The 18,664-nt window shown below is 41.9% G+C and overlaps 1 protein-coding gene across 1 annotated transcript in view; it reads left to right on the top strand.

Annotated features, from left to right (window-relative positions):
- KCNK17 (potassium two pore domain channel subfamily K member 17) overlaps positions 1-8,880 on the top strand; it is a 28,398-nt gene extending 19,518 nt beyond the window's left edge. The window contains exons 3-5 of the mRNA XM_068939554.1: positions 2,434-2,600; positions 3,148-3,316; positions 6,583-8,880. Of these exons, the coding sequence (XP_068795655.1) occupies positions 2,434-2,600; positions 3,148-3,316; positions 6,583-6,881 (635 nt within the window). The 3' untranslated portion in view covers positions 6,882-8,880. The remainder of the gene's footprint in view (positions 1-2,433; positions 2,601-3,147; positions 3,317-6,582) is intronic.
- Positions 8,881-18,664: the final 9,784 nt, after the last annotated feature.

Raw genomic sequence — 18,664 nt, 5'->3', positions numbered from 1 at the left:
AAAGGGAGCAAGATCAATCCTATATAGAACGCAGATCGGGTATTCAGCTGAACACCATACACATTGGACCTTCTTACATCATTCAGGCAGTGAATTTGCTACTCTCAAGTAAGTGTAATGTACAACTTAACCTACTGCGGACCTTAAATGCTTCCTAGTCAGCATGAAGTGAGGTCCACAGAATCCTGAAGGTAACTGTGCTTCGCATTGTGTGTAACCTGAGATCATGGACCTTTCTTCTGTCTCTTGAGTGTCTTCTCTAGAGGCTGGATAGCATGGGAAGCTGAGGTGGCAGAAGAGCTGCTGAAGCCAACACACAGCTTTTGTTAACCTTATATAGAAGGGAAAGAAAAAAAACCTCACAAATGGCTGGCTGTAAATGTCCTCGGCCAGATCAATGTGACTCACCTTCAAGCTCCAGCCTTACAGTAACTATCTCCCAGCTCTGTCCCCTGAGTCCAGACCAACCTGCAAAACGCCCTAAATACTGTTACAGAGGAAAAACTGGAATCAGTTTGCTGAAGTGTGGCACAATCAGCATGACACAGACCATACCAGACACACATCCATCAAATTCACTCGAAAGGGATAATCTACCAGGTTTACTTGCCTGGTAGATTGTCACACCTTTTAGTCTAGAAATGTTCAAAGCCAGTAGAAGTGACTGTCAGCAATTACATGTGGAGAAAAAAGACAGTGTATAAAAATTGCAGAGTAACTGAAAAGTAAAGAATATAGCATTAGAATTAAGGCTGCTGAACAGTCTTGCTTTTGCCTCTTTGTTTGAATGTATTTCAAAACAATCTTTGGTTACATAACAGCATCCCGTTCTTTCCCAGTGGCACTCTGCCCCTTTTCTGGGCCAGAATTTTGGAGCCATTGCTTTGGAAATATGTTACGTGTTACTGTGTATGTTAAAAGTAAGGGGCTTACAAAGCATTTAAACCTAAAGTTATTGGAGGGAGGAGACGAAAAGATAGCCTACATGCATACTGTAAGAGCGTTTCTTGCCAGACCTTTAGTTGGTTAGTTTACCTGTGTATGTGCAGAGGTATACATGTGTATTTGTGGAGCGGTCCATGGCAAGAGATTTTTGTCAGCGTAAAACTCGGTGCAGAATGTGTTGAAATCTCAAGTTTATAGTCGGAGCTTATTACGTTGTTGTTCAGTGGCTTCCAGCGGCTGATGTGAGATGAACGTCATTTAAGGAGCAGGGCCCTACTTTGCCAACCGTGGGTGCTCGGGCCAGCTGTTACAGAGCCCAGCGCTTGGGGCTCTGCCTCCTGGGGTGCTGCTCGCTCGTCACGGGGCCGTGCCGCTGGCAAGTGCAGGAAGGAGGCTCCCACGGCAGGAGAGCCTCTGGGGTGCAGTGAGCTAGCAGCTGTGTGTTGCTGGGCGGGAGTTAACGATCTTCTTGGAGAAAAGAGGCATTTTGCCAGCTTACGTCAGTTTTGTATACGGACACATACGAATTCTGTAACGAGAGAAAGTGATTTTGAAATCTAGTCAAGGCCATAGGGCTCTAAGTGGCTAAGCTGATGCCGAAATGCTTAACAGGCACTAATCTTTCCCTTGTCTTAAAAGCATCCTCTGGAAAAAAACAAAAGTTAGATCTGACTTTCCTCATGTCATAAGCCACGTGAAAGTACTGAAGTGCAAGTCTATTAATTTACAGGATATTTTAAGAAGAGAAATGTGAGGACTAAAGGCAAACATTGCAGCAGCATTACTGAAGCCATGATGGTGTAAGGATACAAGCAAGGCTATGTTTGCAGAGCAGTATGTTTTGTTAAACCAACTGATACGATTAGAAAAAAATAACAAATTTTCCAATACACAAGTTTTTCTTTAGGTATGAAATTGAAGCATTTTATTCAGATTAAATATAGTTAATCTCAGTTTATTGATTTATGGTAAACAATCTGACAATTTCGATAATAAGGTGTAGGTGGTACCCGCAGCACAATGGAGAGTATAAGCAAGAAGGCAGTGGTAAGTTCACTAGTCCTGTGGGACAAAGGTAGAAAAAGGTTATTATTATTAAAACTCTATTGTTATGATTCAGGGACCTTCTGACAGCCGTACAGGATCATTTACCAGCAAACCCTATGCCAACAATACTTACAAAAAGTGAAATAAACGGAAGTTTTGCATTTACGTCAAATCCCAGCTAGGACAGTGGGTAGGGGAGAGGAAATTCGCTGGTAAATGGAAAAGGAACTAAACAAAATTGGCAGGGAAAGAAATGTTGTTTTCCAGCCTATAATAGGATATGACAAACAATGGATGTAAGTTATAGTTATTTATAAAAAGATCCTTTTGGAGCAGTGACCTTCTTCTCTTTCTTTTGTAGAAGATGGAGGTCCATCTCTCCTGGGAAGGAGGATAAGCATAAACTGCTTTAGATTTAACACCTTATTCCTCTCCTTCTAGGCTATGGGAACCTAAGCCCCAGCACTGCAGCTGGTCGAGTCTTCTGCATCTTCTTTGCACTTTTTGGGATCCCCTTGAATCTTGTTCTCTTGAACTCAATTGGGCAGCTGATGCTGTCAGGGGTTCAGCATTGTGCCCATCACCTAGAGGAGAAGTTTCACTGGCAGGTAAGCAATGCAGCCAGGTATGTCTTGCCCACAAGTTTGGGAGAGAAAGGGCATTGTCTAATATTTGACATCCTTATACTAACAAGAACAGACTGCCTAACTTCTTGGCCAAAATTGGAATAATACTCAGGAATAACTGGAAGTGAATAAATTTAACTTATGACAGCCCTATGAGGTGTCAGATAAGGTTGTTTATTAATTGATGGAACTTGCTCTGATTAATGACTTCCCCTACGGCAACAGAAGCGCCTTAGAGCCATTCGCAGCCCTGGGATATCTGATCTGTTTATCGTCAATCATAGTTAAAATTGCACATGAGAGTTACATGGAGCATTTGTGGAATAGCCTTAAAATGGCATGCATTTAGGACTCACGATAAGTGATGCCCAGTTTGTGTTGACTGGGAGAGCCATACCATTTATTCTGAGGGAATGTCACGAATGTTTGTGTGATTTTTATGGAGTCCAGAATCATCTTCAATCAGAAATTGAGCTGGACTTTGTCCCACCTTTCTTCTAACAGTGTCATCTTTTCCCTGTTTTACTAGAAAAAAGCTACCCTCCTGATTAGGATATGCGCACTGCTAACTTGCTTGTTATTGTTCCTCCTGCTACCTCCCGTGTTGTTCTCTGCTAAAGAAGGATGGAGTTATGAAGAAGGCTTCTACTATTCCTTCATTACCCTAAGCACTATAGGGTTTGGAGATTATGTGATTGGTGAGTAGTTCAAACTTCATTGCTTTCACCTACTCAACATCAAAGCCAAATGTGTGGCATATCGAGCTCCCAGCTTGGCAGTTTTACACCACTAGCAGTCTTCAGACCAGATAACAAATCCATTGTGGTAGGCGTTTGACAGGCTGAAGAGGGCATGATTTCTGAGGTAGCAGAGTCACATGTGGAGGGACAAAACAATCATTTCAAGGTCACTGAGTGACTTTCCAGCATCCAGGTGATGTCCTCCTTGAATGACTATGAGACCAGGTCGGAACGCTACTTTTTTAATCGCCACGTTCTCTCACTGCACACTTGGTGCATTCCAGTGGAAGTACTTGACACTGGGAACATTTAGTTTTAAGCTGAGGCTACTCTGCTTTGCCCTTAACAGACTGACCGTTTCCTCTGTCAGAACCCCAGATGACTGCATTCTGAAGGGCAGCCTAAGTCACCAGGGTGAAGACTGTCAGGCACCAGGCACTGCTTGTTCTCCTTTGCCAAAACCTTTTGCCAGAGTAAATGGGATTGGGACCATGCCTGATGCATTCACTGAAACACAGAACACACTTTTTGATAAAAGCTTTCTCATTTAAAAAAAAAATTGATTATAGAAATACATGCACCCATGAATCCCTGGGAGATAGAAAGACTGAAACGTTTAACTGTGAATTCTTTATTTTCATTTCTTCAAAGTGCTTGTTTGATGCTCAGGAAACTTAGTGATAGGTACCTTAGGACTTGTCTATAATGCACCAAAGCCCTGACTCTACCTTGTGTAGATGCCTTTAAAACTAGCTTGAAACAAGTTAGCCTAGATAATTGGCTTGGGTAGCCAGATAGAGCTTAGCAAAAGCTAGCCACTTCAACATTTTCCTGTGTTGGTTTTATAGATGTTGTTGGACTCTGTGCTGTAGCAGCTTTACTTCTATCATTTCCTGCTAATTTTGAAGTACTTCTGTAGTATACCCCCACATTTCCAGGCATGCCTTCACCTGTGTGTTACTTGGTATATCGCCAAAGATAAAAAGAGGTTCAGTATGGGAGTAACTGGATACATGTTACTGACCTATGGCGTGCAGAGGCCAGACCATTTTGGCCTTACAATTCTGTGTTTCTGGTTTATGTCTTTACTTTTAAACAGAGCCGGGGCATAGTTGCAAGCACTTTTTTTGACTATCATGCTGTTTTCCCATGTTTTCCCCATTTCCCCTCCTTGGCACTGTTCCGGCCCAGGCAAATTCTAGAGGATATCACATACCAAGCGTGATGTCCAATGTTCACTTTGGACAAAGCTGCTGTGTTTTGAGGGGAACATGAGCCACGCTGCGGAGCTTGCCCTTGGAGTTGTAGAATGGTCCCTCACCTCTTTTATTTAGTAGTATTAACATACCTTCTCTTACTGGCTTTGAAATCTATTAATCTACACACTCAGTAAGCCCTTCTACTAGGAGCATGGTGCCATGCGGGTCCTGAACTGCTTCTGATCTTCTCATACCCAAAACTGCACGTATAAATCAGATGATCTCTAGATAAAGGATTCTCCTTGGAAGCCTCAAATGGTCCTTCTCTCTTGTTTTCATTTAATATTTAGAAGTAAACAATTCTTATACCTTTGAATTTAGCATTGATGAAAGGTGCTTGTTTGAAGGATGATTACAATAATCTTTCTGATGGAAATTCACTTTGATGCAGAAAGCCAGCCCAAAGAGTAGTTACCACAGAAGTGGTTGGTAGGTCCCAAAAGTTTAGGACTGATGGCCCAGTAACAAACTCAAAATATCTTGCAGTTCCATTGTAATGAAAATACAATTAAACAGATATAAAGGATTGACTGTTTAATGTGGCTCCACTGATGAATGACTACTTGTCATAATGTTGTAGATGATAACGCTTTGTGGGACTATTTAGGAATCACTAGTTTATCCAGGCAGTATTGGGGCAGGGTTATTACATATGGCCAGTAACAGACGATAAGCACCTAATCTCCTGCCTCTGTTGATATCACATTTCAACCCAGTCTTGTGTGTCCTTTTCTTTGAAATGTGGTATGGGCAGTGACCTCCTGGTCCATGGAAGCATCATGTCATACCTGTTAACTCCTCGGGCTGTGTCCCAAAAGTATCTGGTATTCTTTAGTATCAGCTGCACTGTAGGTATTCAGCTATAAACTGGCAAACCTTCCTAAGGTAAGAAAAATAAATAATGAGACCTGCGAAGCAGTAGAGGAAAGAACTCATGCAAAGACTTTGCTGTCACTGGTTTGTAGTTTCTGTCTTCTCTATGTTTGTAAGTGTACCCCAGCCTGCTTTACAGATACGGTCCAGGCACTTCATAGAGCTGAGCTCATTTCTTTGCTTTGCCTGTATTATTATTAACAATGTTAATATATTACTACTGACATTAACTCAGCATGTAGAAGCTTCTTTGCGCTGAACACTGTGGAAATGCAGACTAAAAATGTGGGCTCTGCTCCGAAGAGATCGCAAGTTACCTTACTGAGAAATCAGCCAGAGGTAACGTAATTTCAACCAGGGCCTGATTGGTCTTAGAGTTTTTCCCTTATGACTGCTCAGTTCCCTTTGCTCCCAGTCTTAAAGACTCACTCACATGCTTACAGTTGGCTTAACGAGACATATACACCAATGAGCAAATAAAATCCGCTTACCTCTTTGCCTGCTGGGAACACCTGTTGCATACTAATACAGTATTGTCATGCTGAATGATAACTGTAGAAATGAAACTGTACACTTGTAGTCCATGATTGTGTGAACAATTTCGCTTTCACATAGATCTAATTTTGGATTTATTTTTCTTTCTTATGAGTAATCTTTACAATTCCTAGTGAGCTCTGGACTGTTGCTGCATATCTATGAAACATACTTGCTTTAAAGTATCTATTTACATGCTTAGTAGGTGGCATACTCGTGTTTTATATGGAAGTCATTAATGTTAGATAATATTTCCTCTAGGTCTTTTGCTAAGCGCTAAAGCTCGTCTGTATTTCTGCCTACCCTATGACTCGTATACTGTCTCAATTATCATGGTTGTGTGAACTCCATTTTCACCATGCAAAGCAAGCATCGTGAGTCCATGAGTTACTCTTTATATTGATAGTATGTTACTGATGAGTCATGACCAGTAGTCCTTCCTTAACTGAGGAGCTTCCTTGACTGATTCTGTGAACTGAGTTTTTGCTTTACATGTAATGCCTCCCTTTGAGACACTCTTGGTCCAATCTAGAAATGTGTTGGGTCATTCTCTTGTAGGGATGAATCCAGACCTCACCTATCCAGGCTGGTACAAGAATGTAATCTCTCTGTGGATCCTCTTTGGGATGGCCTGGCTAGCACTCATTATCAAATTTTGCATCAACTTACTAGAGAGCTCCAGTGACCTCTGCCAGGGCACCAAGAAGAGCAAAGAGCTGGCAGAAGAAGACTTAATGGATGGCAACAAAAGTAGTATGACAGGACTCAATGACGTGGAGAGCTGCAGTGGCAAGGACACAAAACAAAAGGACCAGACTGAATGGTACACCCACACAGCTCCTACCGAAGCACTTTAGAGAAGAAACATCCCCTTGGCGTCTCTTAGGTGTTAGTGCACGAGAGGTTACTGCTTAGAAATCTGTGAATGGAGCTGCCCTGGTGTTCATACGGGAAAGAAAACTTGTTTTTTGAGTTTGAGATGCTTCTATTCTGAGTTGAGCAATGACAACAAAATGTTTCATTTGCAGCACCACCAAGAACTAACCAGCAGGATGCTTAATCAAAAGTACATTTACAGAGATAATGCCTACCTTGCCACCCCAATATATAAGGTACATTTTCACATGTGTACCCAGCACTGGCCGGTGTCCTTTTCTTTGCATGGAAAGTTCTTGGAGCCTCTCACTGTTATGTGTGGCATTTTGCAAATGCCACAACTAGAATACTATGTACCATTTAATACAGAAAAACAAATTTCATGTTGCTAAAAGACTTAATGAAAAACACTATTTTAAAATGGCCTGGCAGCCACTGCAGACGTGCTCCATGACCTGTATGCTTGTGCTTGCCAAAGGCAATAACATTCTTTTACTTATCTGATTGCTAGTTCATAGATGGCAATGAGGCAGAGCACGTATAGGTGCCCAGGAGAGATGGAATATTCAATTTTGTGAAGGAAACTTCTGCATCAGAGGTTGATCAGTATTAAAGAGAGACCAACAGGGTAGGTAATTAGGCAGGCCATTCCTTACCCCAGAACTTATAGCAGGATCATCCTCTGTAAAATATTAGGCAGACCAAATGTCATTAGCTAAATGTGACAGTTCATTTAGGTAGAACTTTTCTTTTTACTTCTTGGAAGCCAAAAAAGGAGGACTAGAGGTAGTTTTAAGTGCCAGTGGTCCCAGGATTGTCACAGGCCCAATGTTAGCAAGGGCTACTGTAATCTAGAAACAGATTGAATATTTTTGCCCATGAGCAATTGGAAAAACCAAGAGATGCTATTCTGATGAGCTGATGGCTTAAATGAATGGTGCAGCTGTTTTTGTTAATGTCTTTATATAAGCACAACTATCTTTTATCTCTGGAATTACAGACCTGCTCATGTTGCCCTTCTGTCAATCATGAAACTGAACTGTTTTTTATTATTCCAATAAATCCTCAGAAAACTTTTGATAAATTATGCCATTTTAAAAGGTCTAATAGAATCTAATTCCTGCTGCCAATTATATATCCATTTCTAATCTTCTGATTTTTTTTTTTATTCCTATTGTGCTACTTGCATCCCAGAGCATTAACTTTGAAAACTTGACCATAGCAGTAAACTAGAACGAAGCATTTGGGTGAGCCATCAACTTCTGCATTGGACTGAGATTCCAAGTGGACACTGGTGAAAAGAGAAGGCAGGCGTTTGGAGTACGGGGCTGAGAAATTAGACATATAGATTGCTGGATTCCCAGAAATGCGGTGAGTGACACGGTGACATGTTTGCAGTGTCCAGGAACACAGGTTCTGGAACGTGTGTCATGAAAAAGATATTTCCAAATAGTCCAGTCAGAGTGTTGGTATATAGTGGAAGTGATTACAGAAGAAACTGCAGGAAAGGAATCTGTTACATCAGTTTTAGTCTGCCTGCACATCAGCCTTTGCTGACTATAGAAACAAGTGTTCTCTCAAGCACTGTTTCAATGGGCAGCAGAGATGAGAAAGGGAGGTAGTGGAAATCTCAGGTTATAGTTGGGAAAATGATGGAAAATAAATACACTTAAATTTTTTGAACACTGGGCTATTCTCTAGCAACATTTAACAAAAGCTTTTCTGTTTCTCCTGTGTTTTGTCTTGTTTATTTTCACTGATGTATACACAATGAAGTTTTTACTAATGTTCATAATGGAGTGGCCTACAATAAAACCAAAGTGTGTTTTCTAATCCTTGGTTCAAAACTCACTAAATAGAGCTGCATCATAAAACCATTTGCCCAAAGGACAGTAGGAGTTTCTGCTGTCAAAGGATGGGAATGACTATGCCAAATCTATTTCAAGATTAACTTAAAATGTTACAGTCTCTGGTTTCTACTGTCTCTATTCTTCCATAACAAAACTTAGCCTAAGAACACTTTCTTCTATTCCATTTAAACGTCTCTTTTTATGGATCTCATCTGCTCCTTCATGACTCCTGAACAGTTGTAGCTTGTGGGTGAGGTTTTCACAAGTGCCTTAGAGAGCTGCCTCTCCCACTGAAGTGCAATCAGAAGTTGCATGCATTAAGACAGATACTACAGCTTTCTGAGAGCTGAAAGGAAGGGGAACTGCAGGAGTAGTCCTGAAAAAGGAAAAAACAGTAATTCTTCATAGATCTCAGAGCTTCCAAGAATGTCAGGGTTCAGCCACAAACCCAAGCATACTGCCGGGTCTCAAGGTGACTCAGTATCTGCCCCAGCGAACCTTGCTGATTCACTTCCTTCTGCAGCTGTGGTGTTGTATTACCCAGCAGCTTGCCACCAGCATAATGCTGCCACTAACTCTTGTCCAACAGGGGCATATCTGAACAGCTTGCAGGCCATGTGTAACTCCAGAGCTGCAGTTTGCCTGCTTGGGTCCTAGATCACCTATGTAAATGTGAACTAACAGTGGGCCAAATACTATCTCTGTCTGGTTCTCTGACACTACGTTAGCATGCTGTCATTTATGAATACCCTTTTATTGACAGTTCATCAGCTAGCTTTTGATACAGAGGATAGATATTTGTGTATCTGAGTCCCTACAAAGAGCTGTGCCTTTAGCCAGTGTGTTCTTTATAAAGCTGTGCTGTGGTTAAATGACATGGATGAATTTGTTCCCAGAGGGATGAGAAGAAAACGGAGTTTTGCAACATCACAAAAACATCATCACCAATGTGCCTCCTCTACCAAAATATGAAAGGTTATCTGCTCAAGGGTAAAATGAAGAAAACAAAAGCGTGGTGCTGTTATCGTTCTTGTCACAGCTGACCTGCAGTCTTCCATAATCTGCATTGGAAAATTACAGATGCTCCTTTATTTTTTTTTTTTCTTTAGGGGGTGGGTAATGTCTCTTCCTGTTCAGATAAGTGTGCCATTTCCATTAGTGTTTTCAGGCTAGTCTTTCACTGTTGTTATTCTTCACTACTCAATTCTTTCCTATTATCCTTTTTTTAACTTGGGAGGAGTAGGGGCTGGAAACAGGTTTGGTTAGTAATAGTCGTTGTAAATATTTATGTAACATCAGTGTCCACATGCCTTTTCACAATCACAGAGAGCATAATGTGCTTCTGACCTTTATACAGTTTCCCAGGAAATGAATCCCTTTTGAAGCAAGAAAATAGGCCTCCCTCTAGCTCTTCTACTCCAAGAGCAAGCCCTGGCTTCAGCCTCAGTGTTTCTCGTGCTGGCTCTTTCAACCAGTTTGAAAAAGATGTTTACCCCTTGGGGAGAAACATGTCCAGAAATACATAATATGATGTTACGGCAACATAGTACAGACTGCTCAGAACTAGGCAGTTTTTAATAGTGTAATTGATTACAGTATTTTAAGATCGCTAGTATAGAGTGCAAAAGCAAAAACTTTTTCCATACCCGTGCTGGTCTCTGAGTCAAAAGAGCCCAGGATGTCATTTTTCTCACAGTGGTGGGCAAATGAGGCCTTTTCTGAGCTGATATCTGAGTTCTGTGTTTCAGGTTCAAGCCATTCTGTTCTTCTTTTTCCATAGTTCATGGTCTGCCACTGTTTCCAAGCTGTGTCCATGGACATACAGAGTACAGTCACAACATGCCTGAGAGGCTTGATTCTTCCCAAAGAAGAAATGTATGTCTGGTCCGAGTGAGCTTAGTAGGGTCATCTCTTTATGTACATTTTTCCTAAAAATGTGCAGAGTTTTCCTGTATCTCTGCAGATTTCAGTCAATATTTCGGTTCTGTTGCCCTGAGTAATTTCTAGACACTAATTCTTTTTCAGAGATCTCACAATTAAGGAACAGTTTTATATAAAGTGTGGTACAAAGCATATACAATTAGTTTAGAGTGCTTTCTCCTTCTCCAGGTGTTTAAAGTGCATTGTGCTGTTCCAAAAATACGCAATAATGTTCAGCTTTGTGTTGCCTCCCATCATTGTTATGTATCTACCTACAAGTTCCAGCAAGCGTATTCAATTCTTTGTTTCTGACACACTTCAGGTAAGGCAAATTTTAGCTCATTCTGGTTTATCCTTTCTAAATTAGAAGTTTATTTTGGTATGGATGGCTGCTTACCAATCAGATCAGGACAAAAACTTAATATATGAGGGCCTCAGTTTTATTATATGACCTTGGTACCTATCATCTATATAAATAAATGTTATGGCCAGGGAAAGGAAATGCAATGAAAAAAAACAGTCTTTCTGAGTACTGTTGTGCTATGGCTTCACAGAATCACAGAATGGCGGAGGTTGGAAGGGACCTCTGGAGATCATCTACTCCAAACCCCCTGCTAAAGCAGGGTCACCTAGAGCACATTACCCAGAATTGTGTCCAGATGGCTTTTGAATATCTCCAAGGAAGGAGACTCCTCAGCCTTTCTGGGCAATCTGTTAGAACCATGCACTTGGTAGTGTCTCCCTTTGCAGTAACGCTGGCTATGTGAGAGGTAGTGTCAGAACAAATAATTTTTTGCGATTGCTACTGAGTGCTTTTTGGTTTTGGAAGGGCTTTTTTAGGTTTTTTTTTTTTTTTTAATCTTGTATACAAGTTTGGAAACTTACAGCCAAAAGGGAGTTGATTTTGAACGTTTAGGTAACCCTCCCTATCGTGCTGCACAGCAAAAATACAAAGCTCTCTCAGCAAGGTGAGTGATTACTATGGAACAATATATGTTGCCCTGATTTTTTTTTTTTTCATTTTTCAGGACTGAGATTCAAATGGCTGGACTTTGTTTAGAGATAAACTCAGATATATGTTTTAAGCTAGAACTAGAAGAGCAGAGAGGATCCCTGGTCCCTCTGGGATCAAAGCACGTTGCAGTAAGAGGCACTGAAAAGCTGTCACTGTGGTTGAAGCAGATAGCAGCTATGTAGCATCCAGAAACTGTATATACTGGGATAGGACAAAATGAACTTTAGGAGAACACATGAAAACTATTTTAAGGTCTTCAACACTGCACAAAGCTCCAAAGGATTCTTGTATTCTAAAACTATGAATGTTAAATATATGTGCAGATGTGATCTTCAAAATTTTTTATTCCTTTTCAAATTTTGAACTAAGGTACTTTAATTTTTAAGGGAAGTTGGATAGAGAAACATTACCAGTAAAAAAAAAAAATAATAATAAAGTGATAGATCCACCATGCTTGAGCCTAGATTTTGGAGCTACTCTTTGGGCCAGGAGCAGTGAAGAGGCTTTGAAACTGTTTTAATATTGTAATATTATGTACCCTGTCTCCTGTGTTCCCTGCTATGACTCAGATTTACTTAAACATATGTATTAGTTCTTAAGTAACGCAAGTTTCCAAAATCTGTAAATTCGAAGGAGAGCATGCTAACAAACGCAGACTACAGCAGATAGAAAATGGAAAGGGAAGGAAAATAATAGGAAAGAAAATGTCTGTGGAGAAGAAGAGAAGCCGGTGGAGTTTGTTATTCATTCCTAAGGAGCCTGCTCATCAAACTTGCTTTATTTCACGTATCTTTTTGGTAATGCCTTTAAAAACTGTCTCTTAAATCAATCAATCAATCTGTATTTAGTCAGTGGTTATGGAAAGGCTTCAAACAGTCATGTAACTGAGTTAGTAAAAAGGACCAATGCATAAAATCAGGGAAGTACAAGTCTGCCAGCAGAGGCAAGACTGAAGAAGAGAGAGATGTGGAAAATGAATGAGGAGGCACGCAGCAAGGATAAGGTGAAAGAGAAACGATACTTTGGGGCAAGTGGAAGTGAGGCATTTGCTCAGCTGGCTGTGATAAATGAAGAGTGGATAATTAAGTGAGCTTTCAGTATAATTAAGAATTAGGACTGACTTAATTTGGATAACTAACTATTGATCAAAAAAGCAAGGTTGTACCATCATTGCCATTACTCTATATGTAATTCTATTGCAGGTTGGAGTTGTAAGGCAATATTTTTAAAGCATTTCAGTTCACCTCCAGATTACTGCTGTGGTTAATTCCTCTTCCTAGTACTCTTTCTGATCCTCACAGTTAGAATATTATCCCAGCATTAAAGGATCCCTGCACCCTGAATGAATAATAGACAGTGCCTGGTAACTTGGTTTTACAGGGTTTTTCTGTCAACAAACTACAGTGAGGAGTTTGATTAGCTGTGGGCTTCAAAATAAGGGAGAATTGCGCCAAGGTAAGCAGTGAATGTAAGTTAGGATCTTAATGGAATATAACTGGTTTGGGTGCACCCAAAATACTGCCCCATCTCAGACCTTACTTAATCAGGAGACTCAAGCATTGCCATCATTTGGATGAGAGGACTTCTGAAGTCTTCAGCACTATGATGCCCAAAGCTTCAAAAATCCTGAGTGAGACCCATAAACTGTAAGACTTTTCTGTATCTGCCCTTTGAATTTTGAACTTTTTTTGTAATGCACAGCAATACATTGTATCTGTAATTTTTTTGTGTGAAAGTGACAGAGAAAGAAAAGGCAGTGCTAGGGTTCCCAAGTATGTTAAGGTCACATAATTCCTAAAGCACATTCCCCACATGGCTCCAGCCCCTTGCCCAACAAATAAAATTATCTTTCGTCATTTCTTCATTGTAAAACATTTATTCCTCAGCTACTCTTCCATCAGTTTTGGCCTTGCTTCTGCCTAATCAATTTGGCTCCCATGTGAGATCTCTTCCAGGCCAAATTCAGCTCTGCTCCTCTTGCTTTTGCTCTGTTTGCTCACCCACTTCTCCCATGCCGGAAAGAAATATGTGCAGCAGAGTCCTCCTCTCTGCTATGCCAGGGCTAGCACTGTGTAAAAAGCAAGGAGAAGGGGGAGGAGCAGAAGATTCACAGGAACTACCTTTCCTGCCCCCACTCTCTTAATAATGTTAAGTTCAGGGTGCTAACTCTGCAGAGAAGAGAGCTCTCCCTGTTATCTGCACCGGTTCTGAGCCACGGGTCTTCTCCGCGAGGAAAGGAAGAGGATCCAGACAGTCTCACATGGCTTTATTTCAGGTTGATTGAAATTCACTGGAAAGCTGAAGCTTCTGGTGTTGGCTCCAGATGTGCTCCACCTTCATTTGACTTGGGGAGAAACTGGAAGTATTGATAACACTTCAGTTCTTCAGGAAAAGCCTGAAGGAAGGTGGCAGTAGTATAGGAAGTGGTGATGGTGTATTTAAAACAAGATTTTCTTCCTTTGAGCTAGAATTAATTGCAGTAATCCAGGAAGTTACATATAGCAATCTAGGGAACTCAGCAGGGAACAATCCTCCCCAGGGATCTCTCCCGAGTCTGGCAACCCTGACTGGTGTTGCTATTTGTTCCCTGATGTTGTAGCCTTTTGAGCTCAGAACTGACTGTTTCAGCTGAGCAATGAGATGAAGGATGAGGGCTGAATATGAGGATGTCCTTTGATGATAAAATGCAATACTGACAACTAGTAGCCACAAAAGAGTGTACTGAAAGGTGTTTTCCATACAACTCTGGACTAAGACTTTGGAAATCTGGGTTTAGTTTGGGGATCTATCACAGAATTTCTGCATGATTTCACAGCTGTAGATGCTTACCAGTCTAGCTGCAGTGCCCCCTGTAAGACTTCTCATGCTCGAGGTAACAGTGCGATATTCCCTGCTCGGCATGGACTAACGAATGCTGGGATTCACTGATGCCAGGATGTAATGAAAGGAGCTGACCAAGCCAGTCAAAAGAAAGTACAAAAGAGCTGGGCAGGACCCCAGCCTCCCTCAAGCATAGTGAGGTGCCTTTGTCTGAGCCATCTCCAGAGGTTAGATGCAAAGTCAGTGTTTTCTGTTGAAAGAATGAGAGAAGGTGCTTGGGGTTCACATCTGGGAAGGTGAGGCCCATTTTCAAGTCTCTGTGCTGCCTCAGCTGGGGCAGGCTGGGCGTGTGACCGCAATGCCACCTGGCTAAAGTTTTTGTGGGCAGGCCTTCTCAGCCACGCTTGAAGCTGTTTCACAGCTCTTAAATTATTGTCTTTGTGGTGAGGCAGGGAATTATTAACTAGCCCCACTGCCCTCTCTATTGCATAATGAATTACTATATGCCTAAATCCTTTTGTGCATTTAGCCCTTAAGGAACAATCAGAATAAGTAGGGAAAAAATAGTCTAGTGCTTGGATAGCGGTAGCCAGCAGTGTGAAGAGTTTTGATCATAGCTGTCAGTGTAAAAAGTTTATATCATGGATGTCCTTGAGTAGGTCTCTTGGGACTAGAGCCTTGTTTGGTTCTCAGGCACTCTGACACCTCAGTACTTGCTAGGCTTGTCACACAGTGAAGCCCTTAACCCTGAGAAAGGTAAGTATGCTCCCTGTATAATGCACAGGAATGCTTAAACAAATAGTGGAGAGACCCTCCCTTGCTTTTTTAGGAAGAGATTGTCCATGCTGGCTTGCAAGAGAACACAGGTGAAAAGAGCAGAGAATACACGCAAGACTGGCTGACTTGCTCGGAGACAGGCATCTGTTTTCACACAGCACTCAGCCATGATTCCTCCACCATAGATACCTAGATGTGACTTTTCTGTCTGTGAAAAACAAGCAGAGCCACCTCAAAATAACCAGTAGCCTCTAATGATTAGGGAAGTTGCCTACGTTCTAGAGACTCAGGTTCATATCTCAGTGTGATTTAAACCTAAGGGATTTAAATGTGTGTCAGAGCTAAGGCCCCAGGCTAAACAGGGGTGAGTCTTTCTCAGTCTCCTGAGCTAAACGTTCATTGCAGGCATAGATGGGGGAGAGGCAGTGGCTGACTCTATAGCTCAAATGTGTGGGTATGGGGATGTGAGCACGTGATGTTTAGAATCCCTTCCAGCAAGCGCTAGATAGTTATACCAAGTGGGACAAGTGTACCAGGAAAGCGTGAGAAAGATGCACTTCAGGACAGCCAGCAGCTGTGGAGAGGAGCCACACCTGCTCCAGTTCAGGAGGGGGAAATGCTTAAAGCGCTGGCCCCAAACCTCAGGTGAGTGCTTGTGGCATAGCTAGCGGCAGCGGAGTAGCAATTTTAAGGAGGTCGCTAGTCCCTAAACAGGGGGTGGCCGAGGCCCCTGTGGAGGGATTGCCTCTGGGGTACCCTGAGGCTTCAGCAAGGCTGCAGGAGTGCAGAGGGCAGCTAAACCCGCCTGAGCTCAGTTAAGCTACATCAGACCTGAATGAACTGTTTCACAGGATAGAGCGCTAGTGTACAGCTAGGACAACTGTGCTATGCCATTACATGTCACAAATCAATAACATGCAGAAGAAAGTCAAACTGTGCAGTCTCTGGGTGGGTGAGCCCAATGTGACTATAGGTATCCCACCTGTACTCTTCTATACCATTTGCTTTGTAGTGTGAGGGAGCTGCCAGAGGCTGCCAATAGGAGCTGCGTCTCCTAGCCTTGCCCCCTCTTACCATGTTTCCATGCAAAGCCAGCTGATTAAGCAGGGTCTGGCACAACTGACCTCACATCTAGTTTGAGCTCTGCATAGCATGGGATCAGCTGTTGATTCACTCTCACTAATAAACACAGATATTAACTTTCAAGTGCGTAACCCTAAATCCAGTCTCGGTGTGGAAGTCTGTTAACTCACTGTACAGTTCTGCACAATCGCGTGGGTCAGGGCACTTCTAACCTGACAAACGAGGGATATTTCTGAAATTCTGCACGCACGCACACACACACACACACACACACACACACACACACACACACACACACACACACACACACACACACACACACACACACAGAGGAATACACAGTAAGGCAGGAACAGGATTTTAAATGCAATGTGTGATGTGTATGAGAAACGGTGAAGTCCAGTGGGGGGGAACATACGATCATCTTGTAGGTACACGTGTGTTTCTGCACTGACTAAAATTTCATCAGCACAAGGAAGTATTTGCCAGGTAACTTAAATTGGTGTTGTACCAATTTAATACCAGGAAACCCTCCTAATGAGTAAAAAGCTCATGTTACTTTTCCAAGAAAATAAAGGCGGAGTAAACAAAGGTGCTGTATTCACTCTCCGGACCAACACAGTTAGGTTGGCAAAACTTGGGAGGAGGGGTAAGGCCTCTCTTTAGGCTTTTACTTCTCTCTGATTAAACTTTGGCAATCATAAAATGGAATTAACATTCCTTATTCTGTAGCTCCCAGAAACACTGAGAGAAGTCATTACTTAATATTGGTATGACAGTTTGAAAAATAAGATCTCTAACGCACTCCCCTAATGGGGCTGAGCATCGCTAGCGTTCTGTGAACACCCACACAGTCGGTTAAAGTAGGTGTTGTCTCTAGCTGGCTACAGCATCCAAGCAGCTGTTGAGGAAAGTGAGACGTTGTTTGCGTGGCTGCCGGTTTCTCAGAAGTAATCTAGTTCCCATCTATTTCATTTCTGTGGGAAAGACACTCTAAGTGCACCTGAACCTTGATCAGGCGTTTCATATTAAGCTCTAGCTAACGTATGTGCATATAGGTATGCAGTCTGAAAGACAAGTGAAACATAACGTCAGTAAAATCTGTAGCGTAGCAGAAACCTGGGAAATTGCCATCACTGCACAGATGTCCCAAGACAGTTCCAGATCTTGTCCATCTCTAAAATCCTATTCTTATTTCTGGTTCTACTTTTATTTAAAATGCCTAGTTTAACTGAAAAGGGCACACGATGATGTTGCAGACTGATTTATGTTAAAGATTAGGCAAAGTATTCATCTCACCTAACTGTAGGCATCTTATATGTAATGTGATCATAGGCACTTCAGGGGTGTGACTTATCTGACCAACTTTTAGGATAAGATGAATTTCACCTTAGCAGTGTATATAACTTTCTGTTGCTTATATAGGAGGCCTAGGCATTGTGCACATTACCGTGTCAGATGAATCACGTCCTAGAGGTCTTTAACCACCTTGCATCTAGGCCTCTGATTATTATTCTTCTGTGTTGATGGAAATAAAGCAATCACTTCTGCTTTTGTTTTAGGTCGGTTTCACATTTTGGTTTTCAGGCACTTGGCAGCTATGTAATGTTTGGTTTGCAAACACTCCTAGGGAAGGGCTCAATCCAAGCCAGTTATTTTCTTTACAAAGTGATAAAAACTCAATCATTTTTCTTTACAGTTATGGCTGGTAAAACATTTTCTGTTTTGCTACTCTCACATGTAAGCTCCAGGCTCAAACTACTTACTCCTGTACCCTTCACGTTTTTAAAATCTCCTCTTTCCACATTTAACCCAGGATTTGTGTGTGGTTCTGTGCTTGGCTTTGGTGGAGGTAGAATTTTTTTCAACTATTTTCTAGCAATCTAGTCATTTTGGGGAGCTGGAAAAGGAATGGACATGTCTGCATCATGCGACAGAGACACGTGACCTATTCATACCTGAGCTGGTTTGTCTGTATGACTCGCAGCAGCCATCTCTGGAGAAACTAACTTTACTATAAAAGCAATAGCGATCCTTGGAAAGACTCTCCCTCCTAGGTGCCGTGTTACACTGTGGCCTTCATGCTTGTGCTGCTAGTTGCAATACTGCTAGATTAGATGTCTCTGCACCCACACTCCACTGTGTGATGCAGAGATGCCAGCAGGCATCTGTTGATACTGCTGTTGCCCCTCTTCATTACCATGCAACGGAGAATGCTGTTCTTCTGTGAGCCTGCCAGTCTTGAAAAGGTACCATAAGGAGGCATATAAAGCAAGCACTGCCTATAAATAATTCCTTA

Source organism: Struthio camelus, chromosome 3 (assembly GCF_040807025.1).
Source record: "Struthio camelus isolate bStrCam1 chromosome 3, bStrCam1.hap1, whole genome shotgun sequence".
NCBI classification, from domain to species: Eukaryota; Metazoa; Chordata; class Aves; order Struthioniformes; family Struthionidae; genus Struthio; species Struthio camelus.
The sequence above is the reverse complement of the archived record's forward strand: the minus strand, read 5'-3'. Positions and strand labels throughout refer to the sequence as shown.